The following is a 16,986-nucleotide window of genomic DNA, read 5'->3' as shown; positions in this document are numbered from 1 at the left end:
GATGAATTCTTTCTAAGTGCAATTGGTATCCTTGAAATAATGAGTTCAAATAGCTCCTATGCCACCCCCAAAAAAAAAAAAAAAAAAAAAAAACCTCCTATCATCAAGAGCCTAATGAATTCTTTCTAAGTGCAATTGGTATCCTTGAAATAATGAGTTCAAATAGCTCCTATGCCACCCCCAAAAAAAAAAAAAAAAAAAAAAAACCTCCTATCATCAAGAGCCTAAAATGTACCAATTTTGTTACACGACCACAGGTAATGGTTTTTTGCTTTTATAAGCCAACAGAAAATTGTAGTGTTGCTTTCCTCTTGTTCCACTTTTCTTTTCTTTTTTGCACACTAAATATGCCGTTTTAGCCTTGGGCTTCGCCCTTATGTCTAGTTAAAGGTCCCTTGCTATACCAGTTTTCAATTGCACTGTGTAATTAATATTATTGTTAGAAATTTTTATCGTACTTACTTTAAAAAAATATAGAAAGGGCAAAGAAAGATCAAACTTTGAAATAGTATATATGATTATAGGGAAATAATATAACATTCATAATGGAGACTATATAATATATGTAGATAAGGTCTGAAAAAACAAAAATAAGAAGCGTACTAAAACCAAATACAATATTAATTGTAATCATATCACTAATCTTCAATATATATATTGGAATTCATGGTAATGCAACCCCTTCTTTTCCAACTTTCTGAAAAGACCTTCCATCACCGAAGTTCCATAGTATATAATCTTCTCTTATCTTCATCATTTATAAATTTTTAGCTGCACAAATAATGGCATATTTTGAAATGTGAGACCTCAATGACTTTTGTATTGAAGAAAAAACAGACATCCCAATAAATCAATTTGCCTTTAGCGTGTACCACCATCCATGAAATCAAACAAAGCTGGCCAAAAAATCCATTAATAAGAAATGATAAGATGGCCTGACTAACATGCATGGATGATATAACAAGGGAACTAATAGAATAGAAGAAACCAATTTCACTAAACTTTCCCAATTACTTCAACTCAATTAAATATACATCTAGCAACAATTTTTTTTTTTTAATTATACATCACCTAAAACTCCTTTACTCACTTTATCTCTCTTGTTAAAGCAAGCATATTTTATTTTGATATTGTGCCTACACTACACTAGGACTAAAACTGAAGATCCTGCCTCATCCCTTTCTAATAATAACTTGATATCTCTCTTGAATATAATTTTTTATATCTTCAAAATTTTCTAAAAGATGAATATAATATATTCACAACTTCAAAATTTGTAACATATGTGAACAAGCAGGACCCCGAAGGTGACAAAATTGAGCCCAATGGAGCTTTGGTTTCGACGTCACTTGATAGTACTTTTGATGAACATCAATGTATTGACTAAAAGTCTAGAACTAGATTAAGTTATTTAGATAGAAAGAGAGAGGTGAGGAAGCCTCCTCATAATATTTTAAAATTTTCGTGTACATGCTATATCATCATTCTTTATTATTTTGTGGTTTATTTGTAAAGAAAGTATATATTATATTAATTGATAACACTGTCAACAGAAAACATTTCAAACCCAAACCTGTGGCTAAAGAGACTAATATGCAAATAGAACAAACGCATGTCACAAAACAATAAGTAAAACTAATGTTTAGAAAATTAAAAATAAGCCAAACCAAATGCTTATGACCAAATTGATTAAGTAATTACCATCTTCTATCCAAACCTTCTTGCCTTGCCTACTTCTTGGACTTAGAATTATTAGAGCCACGTTGTCCCAAATTAGGATCATACTCCCACACCACAGTGAAAGCATAATCATCCTCCGAGCCTCGACCGCTAGAACTAGTACTTGCACCATCATGACCGTGCGTACATAACAATCCAAAGCTTTCAAGAACTGATTCCAAAGAAATATGGTAGACTTGTGGAGTAGGGTTCTCCTGTGACCTCACTGTTGCACCAGTGTTCACCTGTGCCCCGCTTGTTTGGTTATCATTTTCCTTGACATTATTCTTGGAAGTGGGACTCTTCTTTTTTGTGCTTTTGGAAGTACCTTCAGCCTTGTTTGTTTCAGTTTCTTTGGCAGTGGTTTTAGGAATAGGGTTATGGCTATGGCATTCACAGGTACACAATATCAGGTTGCAAAGAGAGCAATGAGGGTGTGAAGATTCACAAAGTGCGATAGTGACAGTACGCTTGCAAGAGGGGCAGTACGAGCTCTTATTTCCAGCAGAAGACATTTTTGCTAGCTTCAAGAGATGTAAGAGAGAGAGAGAGAGAGAGACACACACACACACACAGAATTAAATTTGTGTGATAAGTAGTTTTGGCTTTGTGTGTTTCTTTCTTGGTGCCTATGCCCATATATATATACACACACCAAGTAGAGAGGGATTAAGCCAATTTTCAACATTGTAATGATTAACACTTCTAGGCACACACGGAATGTACATTGTGCTATGTGCAAAGAAAATGTGGTAACATATCCTACACCATCCAGGATCATTGTAATTAATGTGGATTTTGTGTGTGAATGCATGTGTGTGAGATACGGGTACAATAAAATTAATGATCTCTAAAAATGGTATGACTTCCATGTTAAGGAAAATAAAAACCCAAGTACAATGTAAATGAAAAAATAAAAAATAAACTCCCTCACATGTCACATGGATTGTACTATTTACAATTTTACATGGTCAATGATTTTGAAATAATTAATCATATACAAATTATGAAAAATATTTTTGCAACAGCAACAATCTCATACCACCATTATTCACGTTGTAAAACTTACGATATTTTAAAGAAATTTTATATTTTCTTTTTGGGTACATATGAAGTAATGATTTTTGATGTCTAACACTCTAACTTCTTAACATTTTGTTTGTAAAATACAGTTCAAGAGGTGCAAGGCCTCCTCCCCCAGCTTCTGTTTTTTCTCATTCTCCACTCTCCCTTCCTCAGAGCCCTCTGCGTCCTCTGTCTTACGTTTCATGCCAATCCCACATCCTTGGGCCTCCACTTCCATACTCTCCACTGGTTTATAAGGAAGCCTAGTCCAACTCCCTTTAGTTATCTTTTGTGGACCATTGGGCTTATTAATAGGCCCACTTATACTATCCTTTAAAACCAAATGTTTCTTCGGGCCTACTTTCTTTCCTGTTTTTACTTCTTTATTGCCTGCCTTTTTTCTCTGACCACCCCATTTGAAAACCATTAAATTCCGTACCCTTCTCTAAGTCACCACCAACCCCTATTTTTGAATCTTCCTTGATCTTCTCTTGAGAGTCCATGGCAATATCCGTATCTTCCCCATTTGGATGACTAGCAATCTCCTTGACAACCGTGTTTGTGCATTGCCTGTTCCCCAAAATTTCGTTGTCAATATCCTTCAACAACGCCTCAAAATCCGCTCCTGATTCCAACATATTTGACGTCACACCAAATCTCAGACTTTCCAAATTTGTCTCCTCCAAATCCTGTACGTTACTCTCCATCGCTGTCGTTGCTGATCAGGAAAACTCCTCACCCACTGCTTTCCCTTCATCCTGAACCCATGTTTGAGGTAGTGTAATCTCCCTACTATGATTTTGATTGGGTGTCGTTGTCACCCTTAACAGTGTGGACTGTGGGTAATTGTTTCCCCCAAAACCCTTAACTTCCAGAGTTTGTTTCCTGCTTGGACTAAACTGCGATGCTCAAATCCAGTGCCCAAACTGTTGACTCTCCACTGATAACGTGCCTTTACTTCTTAGCCATAGTTCACACTCCTTATCATCATGAGATAGCATACCGCGCCAAAAACAAATATTGGGCAGCCGTTCATATTGGAACGATGCCCATCTCTCCGAATCCTCATCGTACATGATTTTCCTCCCTCCACACAGCGGCCTCGATATATCAATAACCACTCTGACACGCATAAACGTACCTCCCTTCATCTCTGCCGTGTCTCTAGAGACAGTAACTGGACCAATTGTCTCCGTTATTTCTACTGCAGCTTTAGGAGTCAAGAACTGATAAGGAAGATCGTGGATTTGGACCCAAAAAGAACATAACTTGAAGTCTAAATCTTTTGAAGGTTTACTCCCATCAAATCTCTGGAACAGCACCAAGTGACAGTCAAAAGACCATGGTTCCCTCAGTAACACTTTCTCTACATCCACTTCTAGTTCTAAAGCAAATAACAAAACATTATTCCCTGCATTTGTGATGTTAAAATTCTCCTTTGTCTTCCACAGTGGCCGGAAAGTCCATGCCACTGCCTCCATGTTCAACAAGATAGCATACCGCGCCAAAAACAAATATTGGGCAGCCGTTCATATTGGAACGATGCCCATCTCTCCGAATCCTCATCGTACATGATTTTCCTCCCTCCACACAGCGGCCTCGATATATCAATAACCACTCTGACACGCATAAACGTACCTCCCTTCATCTCTGCCGTGTCTCTAGAGACAGTAACTGGACCAATTGTCTCCGTTATTTCTACTGCAGCTTTAGGAGTCAAGAACTGATAAGGAAGATCGTGGATTTGGACCCAAAAAGAACATAACTTGAAGTCTAAATCTTTTGAAGGTTTACTCCCATCAAATCTCTGGAACAGCACCAAGTGACAGTCAAAAGACCATGGTTCCCTCAGTAACACTTTCTCTACATCCACTTCTAGTTCTAAAGCAAATAACAAAACATTATTCCCTGCATTTGTGATGTTAAAATTCTCCTTTGTCTTCCACAGTGGCCGGAAAGTCCATGCCACTGCCTCCATGTTCAACGCCCTCCTTGTCAGGAATTTCGCTACTAGAACATGCTCCAAGGCACGTTGCTAGTTCGACAGTCTCACCTTTCTACCCTCTCTCGCCGTCAGGGAAAGTTTCTCACATCTACTTGTGATTTCCTCCATCCTTCCCCACAAACACAATCAAAAACAACACCCTACTAGTACAAGACTATAGGGACCTACCTTCTCCCTTCAATGAAGAGAGAGACACTGATACTACAGATTAAGGAATAGGAATCGCCAGACCCTAGACCCCTAGGCTAAGCAACCACGTCGGCCCAATGAGTATCCTAAGTTGGAATTGTCGAGGGCTTGGGACCTCCCAGACAGTTAATGCCTTAAAGAAGGTAGTTAGGATAGAAGATCCCACTTTTGTGTTCTTGATGGAAACGAAATCAAATGTAGACTAGATGCGTAGTGTTCAGGACAGATGTGGATTTTAAAAGAGTTTTGTTGTCCCTAGTAATGGACTCAATGGAGGTTTAGCTTTATTTTGGAAGTTAAAGGTTATTGTTCATGTGAAAAATGCAAACTTAACATATATTGATGCTTGGGTTGAAGGTGGTGGGTTAGAGGGGCTGTGGCACTTGACCGAGTTTTATGGAAATCTGATCACTTTGATGAGGACAAAATCATGGCGTGCTCTTCAGTCAATAAGCAATGGCTGCCAACTTCTGCGGGTGGTCATAGGAGACTTTAACGAAATAACTTGTGTGGAAGAGAAAAAAGGAGGATCATAGAGGCCTAGTAGACAAATGGCAAGGTTTAAAGAAGCTAAGCGACAATACTTATTTCTATTGCACTTATTAGGGTCTCCCTTCATTTTCTCTGGCCATTTCAGGGAAGGATCATCCTTGATTTGCATAAAAACCTGCTCAAGTGGCACGTTCAAGGGGGTGTATTGTTGATTACGCGTTGAAGAGCCTAGCTTCTTATTATCTCGGTCCCTCTTTTCTTCCGTTCGTCCCTTCTTTGGATGAGGACCTTGCTTGGAGTGGCAAGTGGAGTTTGCTTCTATTCTCTCAGCTCTTTTCCTCTTCTTAGCTATGATAGCATCTTCTATGTTCATAAAGTTTTAAGCCAAATGGACGAGTTCAGCCATGGACTGAGGCCTTTCTCATAAAGCTTGTGTATGAATAAGTCAGAATTAACCCTATTATGGAAGGCCACCAATAGTAGCTTATCATCTACCTCGTCTACGGTCAGGGCTTCCCTGTTGAAACGAGTGATGAAGGACCGCAGGCTTTCATTCTCTCCTTACTCTATAGTTAGCAGGCTGGATGAGGAACACTTGTATCTCTGTCCCCCAATGAAGTTATTAACAAACAACTTGCTCAACTCTTCAAAAGAACTTACTGAATTCAGGGGTATTTTGCTGAACCAGACTCGTGTCGGAACTTTAAGGGTGGTAGGGAAGACTCTACACATAATTTCATCTGGGACTCCTTAAAGGTGAGTTGTAGTCTTGAAAGTAGCAATGTGATCAAACGGGTCACGCATTCCATCATACGAATCCAAGGAAGGCATCTTGAATTTTGGAGGTAAGGGGTGACCATTGATGGAAGCCATGAAGGGGAAATCTGTTCGATGAACTAGATCTTCTACGGGATTTGCTCTTCTAATGTTCTTCCTCATCTCATCCATAACCTTCCTCATCTGGTCTATTTCCCTTTCTAAGTGTGGCATCCTTCTTGATGTAGTACCTCTTGATTGGCTTTCAGGCTCTGTATTTCTTTCATCTCCTTGACTTTGGCCTTACTCTTCTCCATAGGCCTCATGTCGCTGCCTCCTAAGATTGATCTCTCTAGTCAATTCTTGGTTTTGGCGAGTTAACTCTGCCATAGCGGCTACCATGGATTGCACATGTTGAACAAAGGATGGTTGCATGACGGGCGCAGATTGACGATCACGATGAGGATTACTAGAGGCATCTCTACTCTCTTGATGGCCTGGACTAGTAGCCCTTGATCTTGTCCGAACCATTATAGCCTTTTGTCAGAGAAAAGAATTGAAGAACTTCAAAGATGAAATCTAACAAATTCATTTTCCCCACAGACGGTGCCAACTGATGAACACAAGGAAATCAGTAAGCTGAATATCTTAGGCGTTGATTTCAAAGTTAACTGGAATGTCCTGAAAGATAAACACAAGATCAGAGAAGACTGGGGAAGACTGGCCAAGGATCCTCCGTTGGTAAATTCAGTATTCTTGGAATTCCAATTTATGTGTAAGTGTCCGAATGAATTACCTCTTCGTAAGGGAATGCTTATATAGTGCACATGGAACGGTTATTTGTTTAATAACCATTCCTATTGTCGAGGAATTCAGAAGATTCGGAGGTAACTTCCATAACTGCCACGAAAGTTATTTCATTTGTACCGGTGTTCCATAACGGTTAGTTGGACTTGGCTTGTTATGGTGCAATTCGTCTCTTACGCTTGGTGGAAATCATGCTTGTCAAAAGATCAATATGCTCATGGTCCAATGAATTCGTCCGTCCTTTATTAAGGACGGACGAGGTTATTAGGGACGACCATGCTTCTCATGTCCCATCTCTCAATTCTTCTCTGACGAACGACCCATATGGACGAAAGAGGACTTGTACATTTTCATTACCCCATCAATTGTCATATCGTATTTTATTTAAATGATAGAATAAATAATTTCATATAAAAAATAATAATAACAAATACCTATTACCAACTGGCAACTGCTACCTTTATGATCAAATTATAAATTTAGGAAAAAAAACTTAAAAAATCATATTTTATTGAACTTTCTCAAATTGCCTTTAATATGTACCATCATCCATTAAATTAAACAAAGGAGGCCAAAAAAAAAAAAAAACCCCATTGATAAGAAATGATAAGATGGCATGACTAAAATGAGTCATGACAAAACACTAGTCACATTAAACTAATAGAATACTAGTCTCTTCTTTTCTTTTTTCTTTTTCTTTTTTTTTTTTTTTTTTTTTTTTTTTTTTTTTTTTTTTTTTGTAATATAGTTTCTTTTACTTTCCCCACATTGAGTACTACCTTCATTCTAACGCGGTGAAGGTTGTATTCAATCCAAAATCCTAACTTACCTCCTAAAAAAACTACCAAGAAGCTAAGTTAACAACTTTTACTTTGTGGTTTATATTGCTGTAATAATTTCATCTTATAATGTACAAATGCTTTTAGTTTGTTCTTTAGGTCAAGGTTATCTTTTAGAGGATGGTTATTTCTCCTATGCAATTTATGAAAGCGGGCATTGTTGTTATGAATGAAAATGGTACTCGAGTGAACAATTATTGTGGATGAAGGGATGACACCCTACGAATATGACACATTGAACATTCAGAGGTGTATTTTTATTTTTGAAATACCCCTGACTCCCTGAGTAACAGCTAGGAATGTATTACTGAGAGCATGTTGGCGGATGATGCAAACCTTAACTCATAATATTGTTTTGTGGTTGCCTAGTTGGCATTAGCTTTCCTTTCAAATATTTTATTTTGGTTGTAAAGAAGAACCATTGATTTCATATCGTATTTGTGTTTTTTGTTTTACTATGAATTGTACAATATTTTTACTGTTTTGTTTTCTTTGGAACACTTTGTCTTCTCTTCACAATTGCCCTCTGTTAGTAGCAAGATATCTTCTNTTTTTTTTTTTTTTTTTTTTTGAGAAATAGCTAGATATTTATCTTGAATATAAATAATTGCATATATCTTCAAATTTGTAAAAGACGCATAAAATATATATATATATATATATATTCGCTCAACTTCTAAAATTTGTAAAATATGCTTAAAGCAAGTCCGCCAGGAGGTGACAAAATTGAGACAGTGGAACTTTTTCATCAAGCTTAATTTGATACAATATTTGATCAACATCAATCTAAATTAAATTAATTCACGAAAGCTAGCTAGATTAATTTATATAGACAATTTTTTTTTTTTTAAAAAAAGGAACCGTTATTATATAATAAAAATTCCGTGAAAGCTAAATCAATATTCCTTATTTTTAATTAAGGTTGTGGTTTATGTTTCTAAAAAATTATGGTCAATATTTTTTTAATCATTGTATATCCACATGCATGTCTATCACTTAATTTCATTTCCTTTATTGCTGAATAATTTTGGTTCACTCTGGTCCACTTCGGTCTAATTGGGTCTACTTTGGTATTTTCGGTCCTTTCAGTCCATTCAGTCCACTTTGGTCTATATCGGTGCAGTTCAGTTCATTCAGTCCGCTTAAGTCTACTTCGGTCCATTTAGTCTAATTTAGTTCATTTCGGTCAAGATCAGTCTACTTTAGTTCATTCAGTCCAGTTAGATTCATTCGGTCCATTTTAGTCCATTTCGGTCGGATTTGGACCACTTCATCCGTTTCGGTCCATTTCTATTACAAAACTGTGCCTACACAAGAACTAAAACATAAAACCTGCCTTTTGCTCAAAAATAAAATAAAATAAAATAAAATAAAACATAAAACCTGCCTCATCCTTTTCGATCCAAACCAAAATCCCCTTGTATAACGTCTTTGATATGTAATAATAACTTGATATCGCTCTTGAATATAATTTTGTTTATATCTTAAAATTTTATAAAAGAAAATATAAATTTATTTATATCTTCAAAATTAATAAAAGAGTAATATAATTCATACACAATTAATTATGCATATTCAATATACACAATTTTTCAAAAAATATCACAATTCTGTAAATTTAAAGTGCACAATTTTCAAAGAACATATAATATTCTGTATATTCAATGTATATAATTTTTTAAAGATTTTAACCAATTTTATATATTTAATGTACATAATTTTTTAAAGAATGATTATAATTATGTGTTTTAATGTACACAATTTTCAAATAACGTACTCAATTATATATAACTTTTTAAATATATTTTTTTAATTCATGATAATGATGCCATGAATTTAATTTGTTCTCCGTGTAATTGGGTCTCTCAAAATAATCCATTTGACAATGATCGACAAAGAAAAAGCAATAACTCCTATCAAAAGCCTAAGAACTAGTGCACACTATGTGCAAATCTTGCTAGAAGTTATGGATCCTTTAATTATGGCTAATAGCTTTGTAATTCAAAATTGTTGGCACCTCTTGATGTTTTAAAAATATCTAAAGTTCAAATTACCCCTCCAGCTGTAATTATTAAAAAAAATAGGATCATTTAATTATCTGGAAAAATAATAATTTTAATGTTGTTTTCCTCTTGTTCCTTTTATGTGCACAATGGATTTGTCGTTTTAGTCTTGGTCTTTGCCCTTATAACTCGTTAGGGAGGGTGGTACCAATTTTCAATAGCCCTGTATAATATGTTCTTACACATTTTCTATTGCAATCAATCATATATACTTGCTCAAAAAATACAGAAAATGAAAGAAAGATCACACACAGTAATAGTATAAATAAATGAAGATGCTCCATTCAATATTAATTATAAAAAGAAATAACATAACATCCATAAAGGAAACTATAAAGTATAAGTAGATGTTTATACTCGATAAGAATTGCTAAAAAAGAAAAGAAAAGAAAAGAGGCTAGCACTAAAACCAAAAACTTAAATATTTGCCATCATATGATCACTAATCTTCAATATGTATTAGATAGAATCCATGGTAATGCAACCTCTTGTTTCCAACTTTTTGAAAATTAAGGCCTTCCATCACCGAAGTTCTCATGATATATAATCTTCTTACAATAATTTTGAGCTGCATAGATAATATCATACTTTAAAATGTCAGACATAAATGGCTTTTGTATTAAAATAAATAAATTTAAAAACAAAAGAAGAAGAAGAAGATGATGATGATGATGCAGAACACCGTAATAAATCAACTTGCCTTTTGTATGTATCAACATCAGGAATTAAACAATTAAGTTGGCCATACAAAATTTTCATTAATAAAAATGATAAGATGGCATGACTACATAAATGATGAACTAAATAGAATACCAGTCTCATTACACTTTCCCAATTACTTCAATTCACAATTATACATTACCTAATACTCCTTTATTTACTTTATCTCTCTCTCTCTCTCTCTCTCTCTNGTCTTTTCTCTCCCCTTCTCTCTCTCTCTCTCTCTTGAATAGTTTTTTTTTTTTTTGTTTTTTGTAGAAGAATAGTGCTTTATGTCTAATGTTAAAGCAACTATGTTCTATTCCCAAAAAAAAAAAAGTAAAAATGGAAAATCCTGCACCTCCATTTCTCCAAATCAAAATCCCATTGTATAACCCATGTCTTCCCTTATTACATCTATTACAGCTAGATATTTTTTCTTGAATATAAATAATTTTTGTATCTTCAAAATTTGTAAAAGATGCATATAATATATTCACACAGCCTCTAAATTTGTAAAATATAATATATGCATGCAAGCAGGTCCAGGAGGTGACAAAATTAAGACCATGAAACCTTCTTTTTTTTTTTTCTTTTTTTTTATCAACCTTAATTTGATACAATATTTGATCAACATCAATCTAATTTTAATTCACAAAAACTAGATTAATTATATATATATATATATATATAAAGAGAGCGAACTTTATTATATAATAAAAATTCCGTGCAAACTAAATCAGTATTTCTAATTTTTTTAATTAAGGCTGTGGATGTTTCTAAAACTTATAATCAACATCAATCTAAATTTAATTCAAAAAACTAGATAAATATATAAAAGAGAGAGAGAGAGAGAGAGAGAGAGAGAGAGAGAGCCTTAATTTATTATTATACTCTAATAAAAATTCCGTGCAAGCTAAATCAATATTTCTTATTTTTAATTGAGGTTGTGGTTTATGTTTCTAAAGCTTATCATCAACATTTTTTTTAATCATTGTAAATTCACATGATGTGCCCTTTATCACTTAATTTCATTTCCTTTATAGCTGAATAATTTTCAGTATAATAATATATCACTATCAACTCCGAAATCAAAGCATACATTAGTAATTGCAAAGAAAGACAAAACATATCAAAACCCAAACCTATAGCTAAATAGAATAAATTAATATGCAATTAAAACACACATATACACACACACACACACACACACACACTCATGTCATAAAACAATCCAAACCAAATGCTTACGAACAAATTAATTAAGTAATTAATTACCATCTTCTATAGCTTCCTCCCTTACTTCTTGGACTTAGAATTATGAGACCCTCGTTGCCCTAAATTTGGATCATATTCCCACACCACAGTGAAAGCATAATCATCCTCCGAGCCTCGACCAGTAGTGCTAGTACTTGCACCATCATTACCATGTGTACATAACAATCCAAAGCTTTCAAGCACTGATTCCAAAGAAATATGGTAGACTTGTGGGGTAGGGTTCTCTTGTGACCTCACAACTGCACCAGTGTTCACTCGTGACTCACTTGTCTGGTTATCATTTTCCTTGACATTATTCTTGGAAGTGGGATTCTTCTTTTTGGTGCTTTTGGAAGTACCTTCAGCCTTGTTTGTTTCCGTTTCTTTGGTAGTGGTTTTAGGAATAGGGTTATGGCTATGGCTTTCGCACAAGCACCAGTTGCAAAGAGAGCAATGAGGGGCAGAGCATGAAGATTCGCAAAGTACGATAGTGACATAACGCTGGCAAGAGGGGCAGTAAAGGCTCTTATTTCCAGCTGAAGACATTTTTGCTAGCTTGAAAGAGAGATGTAAGAGAGAGAGAGGGAATTAAATTTGTGTGACAAGTTGTTTTGGTTTTGTGTGTGTATCTTTCTTGGTGCCTATGGCCATATATATATACACACCAAGTAGAGAGGGATTAAGGCATTTTTCAATATTGTAATGATTAAACTAGCCATAGATATGCAAAGAAAATGTGAGTATTGTAGTTAATGTGGGTATTGTGTGTGAGAGACGAGTGAGTACAAGATAGAGTTAATGATCTTTAAAAATGGTATGCCTTCTATGTTAAGGAAAATGAATGCACATGGACAATGTTGTTAAATTTTTTTTTTTTTTTAATAAACCTGGATTGTATTATTTACATTTTTTTTAGAAGGAATTGTATTATTTACATAGTCATGGATTTTGAATGAATCATATACGTGAAGTTAGGACAATTTTTTTAAAATATTTTTCCTACAACAATTCCATGCCACCATTACTCAACTGATGGAACCTACAATACGCCCTACTATATAAATGAGAGTAGAGTGGAAGTGTCCTTCTATGACAAGTAACACTATATATATATATGATCTTTTGAAAAACTTCCTGTGGAATTATGATTTTTGACATGAACGTCTTGCCATTTTTTTGTAAATTACAGTTCTAGAGTGTGCAAAGGCTTTGCTTTAAGTGTAATTAGCGTTTTTCCTTTTGCTGTGGCAATCACATAACGGTAAATTCGTCCAATGAGGTCTAGCAGTGAGTACATGTTCATTTTTAGATGATAAGTTTCCCCCGAGTGCTAAATTAATTTATATATCTTTTCTTTGAATGGGGCAACGGATATTTATTTAGAAATAAAGAACTATAAAATTTTATAAATTTTACTATTTATTAAATTTATTGCTTGGAGATAAAGTTTCATTCATGGAAGCATGTTGTAAATATGAGTCCAAAACAAATTGATATGCAAGAATACTATAAATCAATCAATCAATCAATCAATCTCTCTCTCTCTCTCTCTCAAAGAATCCTTCACACTTAGGGTCCGTTTAGATAGCACTTATTGTTGCTGAAAGTTGATAAAAACTGATTGTTGTTGAAAATACTGTAGCAAAATAATTTTTAAATGTGTGAATAGTATTGTGGGACCCACTTTTAATATTAAATATTACTTGAGCAGTGTATGAACAGTGCATGAACAGTACACGCACAGTGATTTTTTCTCTCAAAAGTCAACAAAACCGACAAAAAAAAAAAACTTGCGTTTTCAGACCTGCGTTTCCTCTCCAGCTAGTGCGCGTGGGTCCCCCAGTGCAAAACGTGGAACGCTGAATTAAGTAACTAACTGTGCTATCCAAACCGGGTCTTAGTTGACCACGTTTCTTTTATTTTTTGGTCCTAAGAGAGAAGAGAGAAGGGAAGCAATGCATTGCAATTGCAAATCTAAATGGTGGGGGGAGAAGGGATGCTTACATTACAATTATATAAAAAAAAAATTATTCCATTTTTTTAAGGTGTTATACCCTATGTTCTCAATTAAATTTAAACACATAGTTGCATTAAGCAATACAATATAAATGCAATTTTTTTTATAGAAAATTTAATTCAATTCAATCATATATATATAAAGTTAATTGGAAACTTAGACAATATATAAGTAACTTTAAGTAAGTTTTATCCATATAAATAATGTTACAAATATACCCTGTGCACGTACCATTAATACATTTGAACAATTCATGCATGCCAAGAAGCTAATCAATCATTATATTCTCAACTTCACACCATTTTGATTTAATAGTACTTTTGTTATGGAGCTTGTTAATTATTTTCACTCTTTTTTTTTTTTTTCGTAATTGCATTTTTAACTTAATAACTACTTCCCTAAATATAATTTCAACAATGCTACATACAAAAAATTTTACATTTTTTTTTAGAAATTATTAAGATAATAAATTGTAATTAGTGCAAATAACCTTCATTTTGGAACACCACTAAAATCACATTTTTTTACTTTATTGTACAACAAGAACAAATTATTATCCCAATAATTAAATATAATATAAAAAAAAAGTACTGCTCCAAATACAAAATATTTCTAAAAAATTTCACAAGTGCCAAAGTGATCAACACAATTAATAGATCTATCACTGTTTTTTCTCCCCCTCAGAGTGACCACTTCAACAATTGTAAAATTTGTGTAAAAAATTTTAAAAAAAGAAAAGAAAAAGAAAGAGTATAATTTTGTTGTTTCATTAAACTTATTCGAGACCATTTAGTTCCAATAGGCCCATTCCTGGCCATAAATATCAAGACAAGCCATTCATCCCGATTCCCAGCTACACAAGCTCACATTTGAACGGGCCTGTACTAACTCACTCCAGAATATTATTGGGCTATAAAGTCCACTTAAATTCAAGCACCATTTCTTTCATAATTATTGGGCTTCCTCTCTTTCTCTCTTTAAGTTTAATATTTGCTAGTAGTTTTTAACAAATATGGACTAAGCTTTTAGCTATGCTCTGTCCTTATTACAAACAAGCCCAAAATTATCTACGGTCCATATAACTTGCGAGCAAGTCTACTTTTCACTACTGGGGTACTACTCTTTTAGAGACCCACATATTGGGCCGTAAATTATTTCAAGTGTTTTATATTATTTTAACATAGAAGTCTCGCTCTCTAAAAGATAATAGGCATTTTATTATTACGATGTAAATGATGAAATTTCAATTTACAGTGTCTTCTTTATAATGATTTTTCTTTACAATCATTGCAAGACATCAATTTATTTTGATGTAGACAGAATTTAAACCTCAAATTTCTAATTCAATAATAAAAATTTTTACCAATTAAATTAATTGGAACTCACAAAAATAAAGAGTTTTAATTCAATGTTAATAATTTATTGGGCCATAATATATGAGAGGAAATCCCCATCTTGTCTCACTCCTCAATTTCTAGGTAAGAGGCCCATTGCAAATAAAAGGTCCTATCATCCCATGCATGCAATATAGCAATGTGATCTGCAGTCCGTGTCACATTTGATGGGCCTAAGCAATACATGCAAATTCATTCCTCCTTGGATCAAGGTGCATAGAAGTGGGAATAGCCAATTTTTTTAGAAGAGGGATAGTCAATTAATTAATTCCAAGTTTCTGCTAGTAAAATCGTTTGTTGTTATAATCATGGTTTAAAAGCCAACCATTTAAAAATAATAATAATAATAAGGAAGGATGTTCAAGATTTTTAAGGTTGAACTGAAGTTCATCTAGAAGTTTAACTACGATGGCATAATAAATAATAGGGTATAAATAATTAAAAAATGTACAAGTCTCACAATGAAGAAGGACAAACGTTTCCTTCAACTCATTATGTGACGATTTATAAAAAGACAAAGTTTCATACAAATCCAATTGAAGAAATTTCCTCCAACTCATTAGGTGACAATTCATAAAACCATAAACAATTATTAAATCACATGTCCCATTAAATTATTTAAACAAGCGCATGCCTTATTAAATACGTCATATGATTAAAAGTATAAGTGAATAATTTATTAATCACCATGTAGTTAGTTGAAGGAATTTTCTTCCAAACCAATTAAGAAGTAAACTCTTTCATTCATAAAGCCATCCATGTGTGTAAAATTACGAGACTCATTAAATTATGTTTTTAAAATAGGTATTGCAAGTACCACATAGTAAATTGAAAGTAGATGCTATATATTATTCTTGCTCTATAAATAAGGGAGAGGTTTTTGCAAGAAGTATCACAGGGTCCTACGTCAGAAAAATAAAGGAGGATCTTATACTTTTTCCTCTGTAAATAGCATATTCCTTGAACTTATTTTTTTGAGAAACTTATTCCTTGAACTATTGAATGCACTGGCTAACTTTTATTGGGTCTAATATTCTTAACTTAAATGGATGATTTACTCCGTTTGTTAGTTTTTTTTATTATAGAAATAGTAAAAAAACAAATTTAATAAAAAGACTGGTCAAAGTTGGTTATGGATCACCAATTTGACCTATTTCACTGGTTTTGATTCGTTCTTTACATAAGTTTAATTTCCTTGTTTTAGTTCTTGGATTGGATCAGTCTGGGCATCGGTTCTCAGATAACTGGTTGGTTTGGTTTGGATTTTGAAGCTATTGTTATAATAGGGTTTTGGAATAGAACCCATTTTAAAAGGGTTTGGATGACCACAAAATGGGAAGGAAATACAGGTTGTTTGTTTGTAATTGCTAAAAATTTCTTCATGCTTCTGTGTTAAAAGGACAATTTAATGTAATTCTTCTTTGTTTCTAATAAAGCATTTCTATCCTTTTTAGCTCATAAAAAAAAAAAAAAAGAGAGACTTGACTTATTTGATAATGTTTATATTGTGATTGGCTTATATTTCAATTGGACAAGCTCGCTTTCTTTGATGGGAAGAAAATTTTATTCACTTTTGAGAAAGAGAGAGAGTACAAAAGTTGCTATTTTTTGAATTTCAGGCTACCATTTTGAAATTGAAATTGCTATCATTTTTTTATGGGTAAAATTTATTAGAAAATAAGGA

General features: G+C 33.7%; 2 protein-coding genes across 2 annotated transcripts; both read right to left on the bottom strand.

Moving 5' to 3' along the window:
• Positions 1-3,692: 3,692 nt before the first annotated feature.
• Positions 3,693-4,265, bottom strand: LOC111995142 (uncharacterized). The gene has a single exon (XM_024027048.1). It carries the CDS (start codon positions 4,263-4,265, stop codon positions 3,693-3,695), a length of 573 nt encoding a protein of 190 aa, XP_023882816.1.
• Positions 4,266-4,267: 2 nt separating this feature from the next.
• Positions 4,268-4,762, bottom strand: LOC136066979 (uncharacterized). Its single transcript, XM_065772114.1, has one exon. It carries the CDS (start codon positions 4,760-4,762, stop codon positions 4,268-4,270), a length of 495 nt encoding a protein of 164 aa, XP_065628186.1.
• Positions 4,763-16,986: the final 12,224 nt, after the last annotated feature.

This window comes from Quercus suber, unplaced genomic scaffold (assembly GCF_002906115.3).
Source record: "Quercus suber isolate HL8 unplaced genomic scaffold, Cork oak 2.0 scaffold_53, whole genome shotgun sequence".
Classification (NCBI taxonomy): Eukaryota; Viridiplantae; Streptophyta; class Magnoliopsida; order Fagales; family Fagaceae; genus Quercus; species Quercus suber.
This window is presented reverse-complemented; position numbering and strand designations above follow the sequence as displayed.